The 19,255-nt window shown below is 44.0% G+C and overlaps 6 protein-coding genes across 6 annotated transcripts; 1 reads left to right on the forward strand and 5 right to left on the reverse strand.

The window, feature by feature from the left end:
• Positions 1-210: 210 nt before the first annotated feature.
• On the reverse strand, positions 211-1,470 carry F5147DRAFT_570230 (uncharacterized protein; the record flags this gene model as incomplete). Its single annotated transcript, XM_041430983.1, has 1 exon — positions 211-1,470. The coding sequence occupies one exon, from the start codon at positions 1,468-1,470 to the stop codon at positions 211-213; it is 1,260 nt and encodes a 419-aa protein (XP_041296638.1).
• A 9,190-nt stretch (positions 1,471-10,660) lies between these two features.
• Positions 10,661-11,167, reverse strand: F5147DRAFT_770009 (uncharacterized protein; the record flags this gene model as incomplete). The annotated part of the gene is made up of 3 exons (XM_041441103.1): positions 10,661-10,675; positions 10,747-10,887; positions 10,940-11,167. 3 exons carry the CDS (start codon positions 11,165-11,167, stop codon positions 10,661-10,663), a joined length of 384 nt encoding a protein of 127 aa, XP_041296639.1.
• Positions 11,168-11,559: 392 nt separating this feature from the next.
• Positions 11,560-13,230, forward strand: F5147DRAFT_770010 (acyl-CoA oxidase; the record flags this gene model as incomplete). The annotated part of the gene is made up of 9 exons (XM_041441104.1): positions 11,560-11,630; positions 11,686-11,777; positions 11,832-11,932; positions 11,984-12,190; positions 12,240-12,395; positions 12,447-12,629; positions 12,679-12,703; positions 12,749-13,098; positions 13,153-13,230. 9 exons carry the CDS (start codon positions 11,560-11,562, stop codon positions 13,228-13,230), a joined length of 1,263 nt encoding a protein of 420 aa, XP_041296640.1.
• A 53-nt stretch (positions 13,231-13,283) lies between these two features.
• F5147DRAFT_630401 (solute carrier family 25 member 38) lies at positions 13,284-14,683 on the reverse strand (the record flags this gene model as incomplete). The annotated part of the gene is made up of 9 exons (XM_041432771.1): positions 14,557-14,683; positions 14,459-14,500; positions 14,353-14,404; positions 14,212-14,304; positions 13,936-14,158; positions 13,724-13,883; positions 13,574-13,698; positions 13,450-13,522; positions 13,284-13,426 (listed from the first exon to the last, which is right to left on the reverse strand). The coding sequence occupies exons 1-9, from the start codon at positions 14,591-14,593 to the stop codon at positions 13,284-13,286; spliced, it is 948 nt and encodes a 315-aa protein (XP_041296641.1). The 5' UTR covers positions 14,594-14,683.
• A 38-nt stretch (positions 14,684-14,721) lies between these two features.
• On the reverse strand, positions 14,722-16,376 carry F5147DRAFT_677625 (mitochondrial carrier domain-containing protein). Its single transcript, XM_041436139.1, has 7 exons — positions 16,091-16,376; positions 15,807-16,042; positions 15,662-15,750; positions 15,505-15,603; positions 15,256-15,449; positions 15,110-15,202; positions 14,722-15,062 (listed from the first exon to the last, which is right to left on the reverse strand). The coding sequence occupies exons 1-7, from the start codon at positions 16,130-16,132 to the stop codon at positions 14,835-14,837; spliced, it is 981 nt and encodes a 326-aa protein (XP_041296642.1). The 5' UTR covers positions 16,133-16,376; the 3' UTR covers positions 14,722-14,834.
• Positions 16,377-16,767: 391 nt separating this feature from the next.
• F5147DRAFT_430463 (uncharacterized protein) lies at positions 16,768-19,235 on the reverse strand. The gene is made up of 4 exons (XM_041429806.1): positions 18,904-19,235; positions 17,928-18,839; positions 17,095-17,879; positions 16,768-17,044 (listed from the first exon to the last, which is right to left on the reverse strand). The coding sequence occupies exons 1-4, from the start codon at positions 19,118-19,120 to the stop codon at positions 16,859-16,861; spliced, it is 2,100 nt and encodes a 699-aa protein (XP_041296643.1). The 5' UTR covers positions 19,121-19,235; the 3' UTR covers positions 16,768-16,858.
• Positions 19,236-19,255: the final 20 nt, after the last annotated feature.

The following is a 19,255-nucleotide window of genomic DNA, read 5'->3' on the forward strand; positions in this document are numbered from 1 at the left end:
CTTCAACCAGAAGAGTTCTGGTCCCCATGCTGATGTACAAGACATTGGTTCTGACCTTAGAGTGCTTTGCAGCTGTAGGAGATCATAGTTAGTTTCTTTAGTGATGCACGTACGTAATTCATGATCAATGACGATTCAATTATGCTGCAGAAAAGGTCCACCGAGTAACAGAGGTGTACACAGGTTCGGCACAATTATTGTGCGTACAGTTCATGACGTATAAACTTGGTCCAGGGAAGTACAAGAGAGCTTAACATATTGCAAAAGAAGAAATGAGTCCTTGTCTTTGGACAGTGTGAGAGAAATAGGTAGAGGCTTTGCAAGTTGTTGACGATGTAGTCCCAGTTTGTCGGCGAGTTCTTCACCAATCAGAACTAGAGAAGAGCCATAATCAATAAGCACAGACACATTAATAGGAGAAGAGACACCGGGTCCATCTATGAGACAGTCCCAACGAAGATGGGGGGTTTGTAGTAGAGCCATGCACTCTTCGCCCGAATCAGTGCCATTTCCCAGCACAGCAGACAGCATCACGACTGCGACTGTGTAGCAAGTCTCTTCAACTTCTACAGTGGTGACGACGTCTTTACCCTTTTTCATCTTCTTAGCAGTGACTGAAGAGGATGTCAGGGTCTTGTACAATACGCCATCTGGAAAACCTTTGGTACAGTTAGATGAAGTATGTCCCATGAATGGCTCACAGCACTTGAAACATCTGTCGTTGTCGTGCAATAGTTGCCATTCAGAGTTGGTTAGGCTAGGCAAACGAGTGAAAGGTTTCAACGTACTTGAAGAGCCCTTTGTTGTGGTGTTGTTATTTGAACTGAAATGAGTATTTGTACTCAGTTTCTTGTCAGCATTTGAGTGCACACGTTCCATACATAACACAATCTCAATGGCCTCCTTTTGCCTAGCTAGGTAGCGCAAGCATTTTTCATTGAGGATGTGTACTCTTTCAATCCATTTACACAGGTCCTCCTCTTCAACGCTCTCTGTGTGGTAGTCTGTGGCTAGCTCAGCATTCATATGTGATTTGAGGTGGTAGAGGATGTTGACATCAGGAAGATGAGATGTGGTCCCATGCAGGAGGGTGTTCTGGCTTTGGACGTTGATGGCCCACTCATTGAAGGGGTGTTGTCCCTGCATAGAGGCTAACATCTTGTGTCTCACAATATCTGCCCAGCCTAGTGGCAACCAAATGTTGCAGACCTCAGTCATGTACTCTTTGAACGTTATTGCATCAATCTCCTCTTGGTTTGTGAGGTACCAGTCCTGGATCCATGGATCTTGCATACCCCAGGCAATCTTCTTGACCATATCTGCCTCTGGGATGCCCTTGTGCATGGAGAACTGGGCGCACCTCATTTCCCAGAACTGTAGAGCCTCTGGCATTACCTTGCCCAGGGTCAAGAAAGGGGGTTTGCTTGCTGATGACTGCTCTACATGGGCAGTCTTGGAAGACGAAGACATGATAGTTTTGACAGGCGAGTCCAAGCTGGAGTCGCTTGAGTCGGAATCAGTGAATGTATGTGCGGTGGTAGACACGTGCGGGAAAACTACTCAGCTGTTCTCGGAAGATGGGTTAGACCTAGGTGAGGATGACTCTGGAAAGGTCACAGGTGACAGTAGTTCTGATGGATTGTTCACCGAAGTTGTTGTTGTTGTTCTGAGTCTAGCACAACTCCTTGTCATCAGAGGTGACAATAGTATGGGTATACGGACACGGTGAGGAGCTAGTTTGTAAGTTAGGTAATGGCAGGCTGACCAAACAAGGTCAAGGCCCGACGATGCGGTTCTTTTTATGTAATGACAGGAACAGCAACAATAAAAGATAACAATCAGCTGAACGTTAAAAAAAAGTGGAAGACTGTCACAGTAGACAGTCAACACTAATGAACGGTCAGGCAATGGATAATGTGGATGAGCGTATGGAATTTGGTAATGGTGGTAAGAGCTAAGGTACAGGTAAAGGGGCGATGAGGTCTATATACTATGTGGTGCAAATACCAAATAACAAACGGTGGTGCCCAATCAAGAGGTAGCTTCGTCACATGTAGTAAGCCGCAGGCTTACAATTGTCTGTGAAACTGTGTCCTGAAGTTTCCCTCTAATTCATGGTTTGTTATGCATCCATCTAATTTGTCCATCCCCTCAGAATCAAATACCTGAAGGCTGTATTTGTGCAGTGTATGATACTTACAAAGATGTATACCTATGTATTCCATAGTCCATTCACATGTGAATTGCATCCATGCACTGTCTATAATCTACTTTGCAATTAACTGACATATTTGCAATTGACCAACACTACACTGGCCAGCAATGTCCGCCAAAAATTCCCAGTGGGTACTGGGTGCCAGATTCTGGCAGAGCTTGATTATGTAGTTATTCACTATATCAGGCATGTTCTTTCATTACTTATTCTTTTCTTTCCCTTATGTTCCAGATAGTACCTAGTTGCAAGCTCATTCACTTTTGCACTACTATGACTACTATGTACTTACATATCATGATGGAGTTCTTGTTTACATTGAGTGTTCCATTAGAGTATTCTATTCGAGATTTGGTGCTCGCTAATGCACCCAGCACAGTATTTTAAAAATGAAAGTTAGTGTGAGCAGTGCACTACAATTCAAATTTCAGATTCAGCCCCTCTGTAAGTGCCTCCACTGACTTAATGATCAGTGCTAACTACTTTTCCTGTTGTTGTTCTCATAAATCTCATAAGGTCAGAATCTTGAATGGAGCCAGTTGTCCTGTTCTGAAGTTTGTTAGATGCCTAGCCAAATATTCCTTTGTAAATGTACCCAATGCTACAAGATTGGAGGTAATGGAGTGCCTAGTAATCCTGGTGGCAAAGAACACCCTGTTAAAATGTGAGTACAACAATTCTGAGGGTGATTCAGAACAATGTGTTGGGTCTTGCAGAACCTAGCTGCTATTTGACCCTAAAGGATTTCTGGACCAGACTTAAGGCTCAAAGGAGAGGAAATATCATGAAAACCACTAAAGACTTAGACTCATACTGGTAACTAGTGAAAAGGTAACTTTATTATGTAAGCTAAGGTGCAAACATAACACTAAGTAATACAGTCTCTATAAGCCTAGCCAGGAATCAGTCCCTACACTGACTTCTGCAAAAAACGACAGAGAAGACCTTGTTCTTGACTTTTCTAAGGGTCATAGTTATCTCAGCTAGCTCATCTTGTATGAGATGTAGCCCATCACGAGAAGTTGTGGAGAAAATTCAAGTGCGAGCTCTAGCCATCTGCGACTCAACAATGTTCAAAGTTACTTGAGCCCTCAACTGGTGCCACATTTCAGCAGTCTGGAGAGCATAGGCAATGTGTCTAAGAAACAACCAAATTAGAAAGCTTGAAGTAATGTAATATCTAATATGATGCTTACTGCATATCCTGCAGAGTAAGTCCAGATACCAGATTGGTTGTAGCATCCAGAGAGTAGCCTTTTCCCTTGTTCTGTTGAACTTCTGATTAATAAATCCAAAGTTTGCTATGACTATCTAGATCAGCCTCATTGTCGCTTAGAGTGATTGTAAATAGTTCAGCAGCAAGGTCGTCCACTGGTGTTGATGTTGTGGATAAATGTGTTGGGTGAGCCAAATGTTGAGAGGAAGAAGCTTCACATGGTGAAGAAGCAATGTTGGCAGCTCACAATAAATGTACATGCTTCATCATTGTAGAGACTGACATCTCTGTGGCCTTGTAGAGGTCTGATCCTCCGATGCTCTAATCACCTTCCAAGCACAGTGCAACCCATATCTCATATCTGCGCACTTGGTGCTTCAGACACACATCAGTGCATGCATCCTCGATTCCATCACTTGTTCTCCGTCCATCTATTCCATGTCTATTCAGTTCATTAGTATGTATTTTTATCTAATTCTCATGCATTCTGACAGTATCTCCAGTGCTTGTGCCCACATTTCGATTCTCATATCATAGACCCTTACATTTTACATATCATCATATACTTACTTCACTTCCCAGTTCATGTCAGCGCTTGACAGTGCTTAGCAGTACTTAGATAGTTTTCATGTATTCTCTTCTCTCTTAACAATTAACCACCATTTTCTTCCATATTGTTGGACTCTAAGTCTTGGGCCAACATTAGCTTATGCATAGAGGAACATCTGAGTATATCACACCACCCACTTTCCACCACTTCTTATTCCTCACCTACATCAGCTAGAAGCTTCATATGATGAAATGCATAGGCTCCTCATCAACAAGGAAGATGAATTTCCTGTATCATCTCAACCATTCAAGTTTGGATCTTGTGAGTGCTGTTCATTCCTCCATATGTTCCTCTAACTAATATTCTATGAAGCACGTCATTATGATTTGCAAATTGACTATTGTGACAAGGTTGCTCAACTATCCCTCTTTCTGGGGGCAGTCTCTGTTGTCATTTTTGGCATTGGGCACAGACATGGGGTGTTTTTTATGGGAGTTCTCTCCTTGATTTTGAGTCTAGTGATGGAGGCACAGAATCCTCATTCTGAGTCTCGTCATCAAAACATTCTTGCTCAGATCCCACAATCTATGAAAACTGCGCTTTCACACTTCAAACTCAATGGCCAGACCACTACTTATGCAGTCTGTCCAGCATGCAATTGTACTTACAAACCGACAGCTGATCTCAACTCAAATCACCTGTGATATCCTATGAATTGTCTCAACAAACCCATACCAGAAGGTGATCTTTGTAATGAACTGTTATTGCATTGCTCTACTAATAGGCAGTTTGTGCCAATAAAAACATTCATTTATCATCACTTTTATGACTACCTTGCTGGATTGCTATGTCATCCTGACCTAGAGGCCTTAATAGATAAGCCTTGTGATGATTTACTAGTATCCATCGGGATTACACCTCATGTCATCAAGGATGTTTGGGATGTGAGTTTCTTCTGCACTTTCAAGGATCTGTCCAGCCAGTACCTATTTATCAACAGAGGTAATGAAGGCTGATATATTTTTATGCTCAACATTGAAGGTAATCGTCAGCAAAATATGTCAACATTTACTGGCATCATCTCATGCGCATGTTTGAACCTCCTCCTCAATATCCAGTACAAACACAAGAACATATACTTAGCTGGTATCATTTCTGGACCCTCAGAACCTTTAGAAGATGAATTGAATTTCTTCCTTGATCCTGTAGTTGATGATATGGTTAAAAGTTGGGAGCACAGGATACAATATTGCTGCACACTACTCAACACTTGTGGTCAGGTTACACATAGTGTTATAGCCTGTCTAGTATGTGACCTCCTGGCAGCAAGAAAGGCTGCTCAGCTAGTGGGTTGCACACACTCATTTTCATGAATTTTTAGGCCTCATATCTGATTCCACACATCACAAGCCTGATGTTAACCTCAACAAACCTTAAGAATTCCAAGAAAAAGATGTCAGAGTTATTAAATCAATTTAGAGTCCGATTACTAAGGCAGTTCCCGACCTTGAGGGTACAATTCTTACTTCTGTTAATAATGAACTCCTTATGCTGGCTTATGCAGGTCAGCAAGAATAAACTCTCCTCTACTCATACATCAAGACTGCAAAACTCAAATATTGACTCACCTGACCTTCTTGTCCTCCCATGTTTAGAGAGGTGAAGTCTCTATTCAACAGATTCATATCTCCCTTAGTCAATGCTAATCCTATTTCTGTTTCTAAAGATTACCCTCCTATACCACAAGTTATCCCAGCTGACCTCTACTGACTCATCCAGGTTTGGCAGGCAGTCTTGCATGCCCACACACTTCACAAGGGATCTATCTACACCCATGACTTCACACATATGGGCAATAGTCTCATCCTCTATTATCCTGGTGGTATCAGGAATGTACATCCAATACTAGGTATCATCAAGTATATTTTTGAGATGGAGTGAGTAGTGGACTTTACTGTATGGTGTTACCTCCCTCTGTACTCTCATCCTGACCCTATCCATCACTATCCTTACTTCCCAGTTCGTTTATATTCCTCAATGCTTGCTAACCATCTCAAAACTATCAAGCCTGAGTTGGTAGTGTCACATTTTGCATGATGGAATTTTTTTCCACAGTATATTGTTGTCGTGTCTTTGTCTTCAGTATGTCCCTTACTCTTTTTTCACATGTTATATCTCACAATGAATTAATAGGACTGAATCAGATGCTATCAAGCTTCATTTAAAACACAGAAAGTATTAGTGGTCTGATACTTGTGGTGTTCCATTCAGTTCTGGATCCAGAAAAATCCAGACTAAGTCTCATTCACTATAACAGGCTCCAACTATAGTTATTGTTTTCTTTTTCCCCTTTTTCTCTCTTCTTTGGAATGACAGTGGTTAAGCCAAACAATCATTCTAAATGAACAAAAAGATTGATTGCGTGAAGTACAACTATCTGAAAGTGACTCTACTAACTATGACTTGTAGCAAAGGAAGTGAAGTAAAGTGTGAGGTAGCTAGCAAGCCAGATTATATCCTACAGCATGAAAGTCCAGAATCTGCATAGGCGAAATCAGTAGCGAGATAAGCTATCCAAAATGTAATAAGACTTGAGGCAAGTCACTACACAGATATGTATGTAATATTGCATGAGGTGTCCTGCTATATGTACTATTTGAATAAATGAGGCTTCAAACGGGCCAATGTCATATCTGTTACTATGAAATATTCAATAATAGACAAATGAAGTAAAAACGCACCAGCAAGGTTAAATGGACACAGACAGGACATGGTATAGTGGATCACAAGTGAGAACAGACCTTGGAAGAGGACAGATGCTCTTTGGACGACTCAGAAGGACATGTAGAGCTTTTGGAAGGTCAAGAGAGTGTCAAGGAATGCAATGTGAGCTTATTGAAGTGAATTGGCAGGATACGTGCCCAGCGCTGATCTGAGTGCTATACTGACCTTGCAGTGCCTGCTGAATGCACCACTACTGCAGAAACAGCAGTGCTTCCCATTGCAGAAGGCCCCTATCTAGTTCCTAATGATGTCATCAATACTTCTATCAAACAGGATAGCTCTACCATGCTACTCTTTATGACTCTTACATGATACCAGCATGAAACTATTTTGTTGGCCTAATGCCAGTTGAGGACTTTCTCTAGGAATTCATCCCTACTTCTCAAATTCCAAATTATGATTCCTTGTTCCTTACTTTTGCTGTTGAAGCATTCAGTGATATGCTCTCTATTAAAAATGAGGAGCATGCCTGTACACCCTTTGTGAATATATACCTCATATATGATAGTGAGATTATTGACAGCCTAACCCTAGATTAATGCTATCAAACCTTTCATGCCTCAATTGTCATTTGTCAACACTCACAGTCACCCAGACATACAAAACTGCTCGAAAATAAATTCAACAGTATTCAATATAAAGCCAGACATCTGCATATATCCTGATGGACATAAACCTTTATTATACAATTGTGATGTTTCTATGGCAGAAATTATTGTCGAATTCAAATGGTCATAGTTGATAGCATCATATCCAAGATGAATCAGGGTATGGCAAACCACTTGATGGTCTTGTACATGTACTTGCTGAGTTCTTCTTGCATCAGTATATGCAGATCACTGATCATCAGCAAATGATATTTGATAAATTCCAGCTCATATATGAGAACATAATGTGAGAAGTTCCTGTCATACAAGAGTTGCTAATAGCTGCACATGAGATCATAACTGACTCCCCTGTCTACAAGAAGGAGATAGGTATGAAAGTCCTGGACTTACATGACACTGTGATAGACATTTTCAACAAGCACCTTGATTTATCCAGTTGGCCTGTCAAAGATGCTGCCATGCTGCAAAAACTTGAACACAAGAAGAAGTATAAGCTAGTCTTGTTCACCAAGTCTCAGTCACTATTAGGCTTAGGGTAGAAGTCAGCTTGTCTGACAAGAGGCATAGGCTAGACAATGCGGACACTGATGAGGGTGATGGTGACTATAGCTCAATAACTGGCCTGGATGCATTGACATCCCTTACTTAACCTCACATAGACAAGTAACTATGTCATGTAACTTCCTGCTAGTGATACTATATTCTAGTTATTCACAAATCTACATACAATAGTTTCCATGAGCCTGACAAATGTGAATGCCTAAATGCCCAATACAAATGATTGCCTGATGAATGTCTAATGAGTGCCCACATTATTTTTCCTGTGCTCAAAGTCCATATTTTACTTTCCCATTTTATCTTGCTAAAATTTGATTGTGCCTGTGATTGGAAAATGACCAACATCACATAATATTTTGAGAAGCATTTTTCTGTGCTAAAAATTTCATAATTTACCTCACTCAAAAAGGTGCATGAAATATAGAATTTTGTGCAGGATTTTAGCACTCATCCAAATTTTTTATTTTTATTGTGTCAAAATGTACAGTAAAAATGCTAACTTTATCACCAACATTTTGAAAAAAATCTTGCATAATAGAAAACTTCCAAACTGCTAGTATGTCATAAGTTGTTTCCCCTGATATCTAGCACTACCAGACTTATAAGTATATAATGATCTAATTCTACTTCCTAAACTTTAAACATAGAATACAACATCACTGATGAAATCCTCACTCTGGCTGATGAAGATGATGCAGACAAAGATGATGAATTATAGAGGAGGCTCATTGCAACTATCAGCATCCTTATATTTGTCAGAGCTGAACAATCATGCTATGAACACTCTGAACACAACCAGCTGGCTACATGCCAAAAATTTTGTGGCTTTGTAGGAAGTTAGAGAGAGATCAGTGATGCATATATTGAATGTAGATGTATACCTTATACTGCAAAGCGCATAGCACATTGCACATGATGCAGAATGCAGCATACACCTGAAGCAATCACTAATTAGCATAAGAGAGAGATCCAGGAGACTTAGACATATGAAAGCATTATAAGGATGGCTAAATTCTTTCTTATCCTCACTACATCATATGAAAATGCACTGTAATCACCTAGAAAAATTGAATGAAAGGCTCCTCGGCACATAAGGTATCTGGAATTCTAGATGCTGCAGGAAGTCATCCAGTAGTAAAAAAAAAGTACAAAAAGCAAGAAATAAGCTGGTCTAGACTTGTCACAACAAAATTCAAAGGTACATTAAGGAATATAAGGTCAGAAAAGGAAATGGGTGTTTTACTGATGTCGTACATATGAAGATGGAACAACCTTGAATCTGTTCATCTAACATTGGCCTCAAAGGCTAGCTCATGGGTCTCTCTCTTTTAAAACTACTGTGCTGTCACATGCAAGAGCAAGACCACCATTATGAGCACTACAAAGTAAAGAGTGAGTCCATGACACTTCAAGCAGCTGATGCTATATGCACATGGGAAATTCCATAGGATGAATTGACCCTACTACACAAGTATAAGAGGAATATCTGGGAGCTAAAATGAATGTGCTTACAGCAACACCAATGGGCTCATGGCGACTGTAGATGAGCTTGTCTTCAGTAGTCTCCCAAATTGTCAGTGAATGAGCAAAGTTAATTGTTGAAAAGCTTCACACCTCTTAGACCTGACAAGTGACCTTCATCAGTGAATTAATGAGTTCTTGATTTTGTAGCTGTGCAAATTGTAGAATGATGCAATTCTGCTTCTGCTAAATATGACCAAGTAAACCATGAGAAATTTGAATTGTAGATACATAGCCCATGAATCAAGAGTAACATGAACAGTGTACGACAACATTATGATGTTTCTCCATTGCAGCTGACAAGGGGCATTAGCTTATTTGTGCTAAATATTTTGAGCATTATCATATTGTGTGACTTGTCATTTGCATTACAGCCTCATCCAAGGCCTTCTCATGGGAAGTACCTTTGGCACTAGTCAACAAATGTAGAATCATGTAGGACTTCATAGCAAACTTATGACCTGTGGCCACAAAGATCAACAGGGGATGACAGCACACTCCTCTTATACCTTTTTAATGTTCTCCTTTTTCGTTATATATGTTTTCAATTAAAAGATTATGCAACACCTTTCTGTGGGAAGTGCCCTTTAGGACTGGTCGAAAAATCTAGAATAACATTACACTTAATGACAAAATTGTAATGGGCTGCCCTTGCAGCAGATAAGAAGTGGTAGCATACCTCTCGAAGTATTTGGAATTATTTTCATTCTTCCTTCAATTTGTTTGAGCTTTTTTAAGCTTTCCAAAGCCTTTCCCAAACGGACTGCTATAACATATAGTAAAGACTGTTTGAACATACTTGACATACTCAATGTCATCAAATCTCTGTCATCACAGAGTCACTCATAAACACACAGTATGCGAGTACTATTAACCCAATTCAGAATCAGTCATCCATAGGCGCTGATGTCTTGTAAGAATATTCAACACCATATGTCTGTCTTGATCAACTTGATCCTAGAATTATGCATGAGTCCGTCCAGTGTCACTGTACTACTCAATGATGACATTGATTTTCAAGAGAATGGGTTTTCTAAATTTCTTCCCTATAATAATAGTATAAGATCCTTGTATGAAGTATGATAGCTTGGTGACTCACAAAAGCTCTTTGTCTTAGAGTAGCCTCTGATAAAAAGGACACCTCAGCAGTCTACTGCATGATCTTTCCAAAGACATTGCACATCAAATTTTGCCAAGAGTGTTATTTTGGGTCATGAAGCGGTAAACTTCAGCCAATTTATTGAGAAGAAACAAATGAAATCAACATTGTTCCCTTTCCTTGAAACATCAGACTTACTATAGTGGGGAAGTATGGCGGTGGGATGCATTTGTTCAAGACATCGTCAAAGCTCAGATCCTTGAAGAAGGGATGTCTCTTGATCTCCTCAGCATCAGCTTTCCCAGATCCCAAACATTGGGTGGGATCCCGAGTCAACAACTGCAAAATCACCATCAGCAAGTACAACAAGTAGAGTGCAGGAACATTCAACCTTTTGCAAGATAGACACAGCATCTCTCAGCATGGCGATGATATAGAGGTTCATTGATGCATCCTCCAAGATGGCACCAAAAATGTCATCACCACGGAAAGATGATTGTCCAAACCACCAAATGCCCACCAATCTATGGTGCAGCCATATTGTTGTTCCAGGAGAATCTGCATCAACATCAGTTTGGTCCTCACAGCAAGGAGATGTAACAGGTACTTTTGAAGCCATAAACTCAGGAGTACCACAGAACGTGCTTGTGGTTGAGCCATACTACATATCCTTCTTGCACACCATAATCAAGCTTTAGATCACGGTAGATGATGCCATTTGTGTGGAAGTACTCCAAAGCAAGAAGAACCTCCAACATGTAAAACTTGGCTTGATGAAGTGAGAATTTTTGCGTTGGATGTGCAGCATGAGGTCACCTCCACTAACATACTCTATGACAAAGTACACATGTGTCTCAACGCTATGGCATTAAGCTATGATAAGAGAGAAGATCCGACCAAGCGATACCATGTGATTACTTGGACCAAACTTGGACCAGTATTTAAATTGATGTCATGCGGCCGTATTGTGCGCACGCTTACTTTCTAGCTTTGTTATTCGCTTTCACCAACATGTTCCGCGTCGCATCACGAGCACTCCGAGCTACCAAGCATCGTCCAATGAGACTGGTCGAGCCAGCTAGGTGCGTGGTCTTCAAGTTGCAGGGGTCGTACAAGTTGCTGCAATCCCTTACCCAGAACATTCTTTGTGTCTGCAATACGGACAGAAGGACTCCGACTCAACTCGCTGGACACATTCACGGAGGAGGAGAACATGTTTCGTGATTCAGGTATGTTGATCTTTGTATCTACTTGCGTTCACGACACCGATCACATATGTTTAGTGAAGCGCTTCGCGGTAGACGTAGTTGGCCCCAAGGTCCGCGAAATGGACGAGAAAGAATCTATGGACCCAACTATCATTCAGGGTCTCTTTGAGCAAGGGGTCGGCATCCAAACACGTCTCTTTCTAAACCATGCTAACACCACTCTGCAGCTCATGGGCATAGAGACAAGCGTCGAGCACGGAGGTGCAGAGGCCTCCTTTGTATCCGCAATTATTGCAATCGAGGAGCTTGCAAAGATAGACCCCTCCGTATCTGTCATGTGTGACGTGCATAACACCCTGGTGAACACTATTCTGCGCACGTACGGCACGAAGGAGCAGCAAGACAAGTGGTTGCCTTTGCTGTCGGAGTCAAAGGTGAGTTGAACACGAACTTTCCTGCATGTGCGCTCATGTGTGCACATAGCTTGGTTCATTCTGCTTGTCCGAGCCTGCGTCAGGTTCAGATGCTTTCGCGTTGCAGACAAGGGCAAAGAAGGACGGAGACCATTGGGTGATTAACGGGTCCAAAATGTGGATCACCAATTCGCATGAGGCTGAAATCTTCCTCATCTTTGCCAATGTGAATTCTACTTGTTCTCGCTTTTACGTTATTGGCTGAAAGAGCCCCTAGGTCGATCCAAGCAAGGGCTACAAGGGTATTACTTGCTTTATTGCAACGAAAGAGATGGGCGTGCAAATAGCCAAGAAGGAAGAGAAACTTGGCATTAGAGCGTCATCGACATGCACACTTAATTTTGACGATCTCCGAGTACCAGCGGAGAACATCATAGGCGGTGAGGGCAAGGGCTACAAGGTCAGTAGTTTGATTCAGGTGAAGAAATTGCTAAGTTTTCCTATCACAGCTTGCTATCCAAATTCTGAACGAGGGTGGGCAATATTCATTGTCAACGCTATGAAAGCTCACTTCTGCAGGTCGCATCGGTATCGCTGCCCAAATGTTGGGCCTCGCTCAAGGCGCATTTGACAAAGCCGTTCCTTATACCTACCAACGGACTCAGTTTGGTCAGCCAATTGGAACCTTCCAGGGCATGCAGTTCCAAATTGCAAAGGCTGCAGTTGAGCTCGAAACTGCACGTCTGCTTACATATAATGCAGCACGACGGAAGGAGGAAGGTCGAAGCTTTACGAAGGAGGCGGCAATGGCCAAGTACTGGGCTAGTCAGGTGGCTCAAAATGTGAGTGGGTCAGCTATCGAGTGGTGTGGAGGTGTCGGGTTCACAAGGGAGACGGGGATTGAGAAATTCTGGAGAGACTCGAAGATCGTGAGTGGCGCTCTGACTGAATGGATTATATTATTCAGCTGGTATTCATTACAGGGTGCAATCTACGAGGGGACGTCAAATATCCAATTGCAAACGATCGCAAAGTTCATCCAACAAGAGTACTCTCGATGACCAACAGATTCGCGCTTGAGTTGTATCAATGGACAATATTGTTATATAGTTCGTCACGTTTGCATGAAGAGCAGCATTCCCTCAAATACAGCCCAGCCAATTGCCGAGCTGAGGATTTTTCTAGACATGCGGAGAGATGCGCCATCGAAAAAACCGGCTGCACCACGTTGCTGTGAATTGAGTGATGAGAATATAACTCAAACATGAAACAAGCGGGACCAGCCTTGAAAATTCTAATGACAGTTGTAGTGAAGCCACGGTATTTGTCTTCTGAACGAACTTGCATTTTCGTCTGAGTAGGCCATCAGATATTCTAGAAGGTGAGACAGCCTGAAGAAATGACCTTTATAACGTCAAATGGGTGTGTCGCCATCGTGGCGACGGCACCTGCAGATGCTGCTGAGAAGCTATGTATGCCTACTGCATATGCTGTTGGGATGAAGTACGCTGGAACACATGAGTTAGATTCTTGCATCACCAGGAACGATCTCACTTGTCTCGCGTTTAATACTCTCATATATGACGACAAATAGACCGGCATATGGTGCATCCCGCAGCGACGACGCAACAAATCCGCGCATAAGTTCAGACGGTCCCATACGGGCGATAGAAAGAAGCGAGCCGGATAAACTACGGTATGCATGCAACTCACTCTGCGTAACGCTAGGATATTAAAATCAAAGTGGTTTACGCGACCGCACGAACCTCAAAACGCGCTTTCAAGATAGAAAATGGGTTGAGGATCAATCCGACTCCGACTCGAGTGGTCGCGCCTGCTATGAGGTTGCCCTGACTAGACAGTTTCGGAAGGACGGTTTTAGAGCTGTCGCGGCTGTGCTGCTGGTGTGAGGCAAAATAGGGCGACTTTGCCATGATAGAACGTAGATAAGTCAGGCTCGTAAAGTAGAGGGCCACTCCTGGAACATTGCTGGTATAGAAAAAGTCATCGACGAGAGAGATGCAAAATATAGTGGAACGCACCGAACCAACGTGGCACTTGTACCCGTCCATAACCCTTTTATGCCCTCGTTCCGAATAATATCCTTAGTCGTACGCCATATAATAGTTGCATTGCTTCAGAGACATGAGTTGTTGAGCAATACAATTGTACATGAAGCCTACCCGGCATTCAAAGCAGAATCTCCTTGTTGAATCCTAGTCTTCAGGAGGTCGACTGTGTACCAAGTTAGATTTAATTGGATACTAAGAGCTTCCCCAAGGTGCTCACGAGGCTGTAACAAGATCGCTCCCCCAAACCCAGAGAGGGCACCTGAAAAGCCAGAAGATGTCAAGTCGTGCAATGAGAGGCCCATCAGTTTGTCTGACCTGAGAGCAAATGCTGACCGACTGCAGCATTTTTCATAAATGGAGTGAATGAATGTGTCGATATAAAGAGGATGGCAGTGATATGGGTACGTCCCCGCTGTTTGATCAAGACCGCCTATACTTGCTGAATCTTAATATTTATGTAATCCAAACCCTGAAGGCCGTCCTCATCGATGCACCCATAGACCATGATGGGATGACAAAACTCGAGATAAAAATGACTCTAAGAGAGAGCGACGTTTTTCTAATATTGCGACGCATTATTATAATTTTGTGGATTAATGCTCCTCGATATTCATGTCTCGTCTCTTTGCTTCCCTTCGCGCTGCGGATGTCCGTAATAACCATGCAAGGTTCTCGTATACAACAAAAGTGACGCAAGTTCCAGGAAGAACGCGCACGAGATTCGTCCCCATTCCACGATAAAACCCACGAATCCCTTCACCTTGCCAAGTGCGTTTGATGGTAGTCGGTATGTCAGGATATAAGCGAATTGTGGCATTGTTCTGAAACGAGGATGAAGATGTGACGGAGTAAACAAGAAAGGTCTCACTTGTATTCGAGAGCGGATAACCTGGTATGGATAGGTAAGCGCAAGCGCCCATATCTTGCTCGCACCTGACATAAGCGTATACGATACATTCGACTATAAGCAATATCTTTAAATACGAGACAAAGAAAAGAGAGCGATAGACTCACGAGCTTGTCGTCCTCCGGCCCCATCACCTTTCCGGCCTTTACAAACTGTATTCGTTTTCGTTCGAAACCCCATCGTTTCATCTCTTCGTATGCCATGAACTGCACCGCGCCGTTGCTCACACCGACCAAAGCCAAACTAGTCCCTTTCCACAAGCCAGAGAACCCCTCTTGCCTCCAGATTGAAGCAATACCGTCTGACGACACGGTATATTCAATAAACAAAAAATCAAGATGAAAATACGTGCGTACCTGAGAGGCTAAGATATGATGTCGGTGAATCGGCACGCGTCGTGAACATGCGCACTTTTACGACCCATATGGGGTTGGTTAGTATAGCTGTGACCGCGCCTAATACAATACAGTTTGAGATACTATCATAGAAAGAAAAGGGAATCGATGGGCGAACTCGCTTGAGCGGAGCAGAGCAGGTATGCTCCAGGGGACATCCTATGATCCGGGTCGTCTCCGTATGACCGCTTCTTCAGCATGTCGTAACTGAAGTATATCAGTGCCTTGCAAAGAAATTTTGAAACTGATAAAACGTTACTCACAAAAGAAAATAGAGTCCCCAACTCGATGCGTTCCCTGCAATATTTGGTCCTACGCCTCGGTACAACCCTTTCCAACCTTCAGTTGCATGTATTTTGTGCAGAGCGTTCCATATGGCGGTTCCGACTCCACCCTGTGGGTTAGTGGTGGCTACCTGTAGCTTGACCTTCAAAAGGTCAAGAGGGTGCATGCATAAGACGGCGACAACGCCCGCTCCGAGGCCCGCTGCTGCATGGTCCTACGACGTTTAATTGGAGACAAAGATACAGTCAAAGATTAAACCTACTATGGCAGTCGTTGGAAAGAAACTTGGTGGAGGTAGAGACATGCAACTGCAAGAGGCGTGCCGATCAGAAAGAGCAAATGGACAGTCGTCCGTCACCGACTCCGGCAGGTCCGAGTCTGGGGGTGTCCAAAAATGAGAACGTCCGGGAAATGGCCGACTCTACTCTACGTACATAGACTCTGGACCCAAAGTCTTGGCCGGTCTGGGGCTTCGGCAGCTGACTTCAGGCGGAGTTCAAACATTCCTCGATGATAAAGTGTCACGCTGACACCGCCCTCTCCCGCCGCTTGCCTGCTGCCGCGCCCTCCTGCCCGTCCAAACAGCGCTGACAGGGAATCGGGCGGGCGGGCGGTTGCGCAGGTATTAGCCTTAGGAAAAGAAGGCAATTAAGAAGGGCAGATGGGCGGGAAATGGACAACAATGGCTATGGCGGGCCGGTGGGAAAGCATAATAGCATTTGCATTGGCAGGAAGGTTATTCGCGGTGGCGGGCAGCGGCGGACACCCACAAATAATGCGCACTCCGTTCTGTTGAGCACGAAAAGAAGGAGGAATCTGATTGTACTTAGGCTAGCCCTAATGTGCATAAAGGAACATGCTTTGACGAGTACAACAATACCGTACCCTAGGCCTCAACGATCATATAAAAAAAACTGCGTGAAAAGCCTAAATAAAGAAACAGACGAACACGACATGGCATTGAAAATCATGGAAAAGTAGAAACCTATGATGTCGTCAAAGGGTCGTATCAAATCACTCCGTGAGTCGATCATGCAGCAGCACTCTCGCGTGCCTCACCATTCGCGCGAGGCGTGCCACGGGTAAGCCCAGCTGCGGCAAAATTCCGTGCAGCAAATCCACGCCCACGTCCTCTAGGACCACCACGGACCCCTCTATCACCGCGCTCTTCACGATCTGTCGCTATCTGCACGCTAACCGTACCCTCGCCCATTTTCTAGACCGAAAATATAAGTCACTGAAAAGGACGACATTCGGGTGCCTTACCTCGTCATTCTTGTCCAATCCTGCCTTCATGGTCTCTTCATCACCGAACTCTACATAAGCAAGGGGTCTGGCACGGAGATGCGGGGATCCCTTGATCGGAAGGAATGTCACTTTCGTCACTCCCGCTGTCTCACCGCCAAAGAATGACCTGACGTCTGCTTCCGTCGACTGTTGAGGGAGTTTAACAAATAAAGTCCAAGGATGTCTCGATGACCGCTTGCTTGTCGGTGTCCTCGCGCCGGTACTGTCCGTTGTTGGCGACTTCATCCCTTCACGTACATCAGCGATGGGCGCTTCGGGTGTTGCTTTGCCTGATTGCTCTAGTGCAGACACCGGAATTGGAGTTGGAGCAGACGCAGAAGTCGGAGCTGGAGCAGGTGCGTTCAAAGCAGGATCAGCCTTCTCTTCGGATGTAGAAGCCTCCTTCTCTTTCGCTTCCATACGTTCACGGTCCTTGCGTTCTTTTTTTTCTTTCTCTTTCTCTTTCCGTTTCTGCTTCTCTTTTTCGGCCTTGTCTAATGGCGGTGCAGGAGTTCCACTCCCGTTAGATTTGGGAGCAGGAGTGGATGGAGATGACTCTTTTGGTGTCTCTTTGCCAGATGCTACAGGGATCAGAGGAGACCTGACCTCTTTTGGATGCGGCGAGAGAGGTTTTTCAGCCTGAACGGGCGTTGAACCCTTGGTGGGTGGGTTTGAAGTAGCATTCGGTAGTGAGGACGTCGTTGAATTGGGTGTTGGAACAACATTACTTGGCGTTGCAGTGCGACGGTACGCATAATTGAACCCTATAAACGTTTAGTAAAAAAGCCACCAACTAAGTGTTAACGGCTTACCCTGGCTCTTCAACTCGGCACTGATCCTGCCATCCTTGACATCCAACACAAGTGAACCAAATGCAGCGTCACACAGGTTCCAATTCCAACAGTTCTTCCAAGAGGGCTCTTCCGGACCCTGCGCGTTTGGTACCCTCTCAATGACACTCAGGGCCTTGTCAAGCAGGACCCGCTGATGCTCATCGATGACGGTGTCTACCTGCTGCTTCACACTGTCCCAAACTTTATCAAAGGCTTCCTTTCCAGCAATGAGCTTGTGACGGAAGCCTTCTAAGTCGCTTTGCACGCTGAACTCATTATAACTGGAGGCATAACGGAAGTGAAGCCCCGCGCTGATAGAGAGATCAGCCTTGAGAACGAGTGCAAGTTGAGCCATTATGCCTTCGCGTCCGGGGCTTGCGTGGGTGACAAGGAGACGCGTCTCGGTGGGATCGAAGACACGCTGAGCAGTATCAACGAGCTCACCAATCTGGAGTGCGGTTGTCCACATGGTACCCTGACCACCAGCGATTGTTGCGCTGCCATCACCATTATCAAACATTTTGTGGGGAACGAGTGCGCCACCCAAACCAAGAAGCCTCAGCTTGACGCCTCCGACATCAAGACAATAAGTGGTTGCCTCATCGAGGACGTGAAGGTTGTCGATGTTGTAAATGCCAGCACGGAATTTCTCGAGAATGACGACGTCCTCGCAAGCACCCCAAACAGTATATACAGGGACAGAAAGCTTGAGTTGACCTGAGAGAAGGAGAGGGAATTCAGAAAGAAGGGAAATATCGACGGTGGCGCGGATTGCTTGGGAGGTGTTGTCAGGTGCGAGGAAGTGGGTACGCTGCGTGGATGGTATTAGTGGCGAATACATGGTCAGATGACGCAGTGTGCGGTCATTTATACGGTCCAGACTGTTACTTTCTACATATAATAAACGCGTCAAGCACGAAAAAAAACGATGATTGTGGTAGACGCCCATGCTCACCGAAAAAACCGAAGTCACCAGTATGAATGATAGCTTTGGCATTAGCCTCGCGCGCGAGATCGTTTAGGCCAGAAAGTCGACCACGGATGTCTGCGATGCAGAGGATGCGACCGTGTGTAGTGTCTAGAACTTTTGTGTGGGTATTCACTTGAGGTCTAGAGTTTGGTGATACTGTAGGACGTGTCGAGGAAGATGCTGGGCGAGATGACGAGTTCATTTTGGAAGCTATGGGGACGGCGAGGAAGATGGCGAGGAAGACGCTCAACACAATGACAAGGTCACTGAACGAAGAAGGGTTTCAAAGGTAGTAGTCGACGATTACATAAGCTAATAACACCACGAACACTGGTCT

This window comes from Suillus discolor (assembly GCF_016758755.1).
Source record: "Suillus discolor strain FC423 chromosome Unknown F5147scaffold_9, whole genome shotgun sequence".
NCBI classification, from domain to species: Eukaryota; Fungi; Basidiomycota; class Agaricomycetes; order Boletales; family Suillaceae; genus Suillus; species Suillus discolor.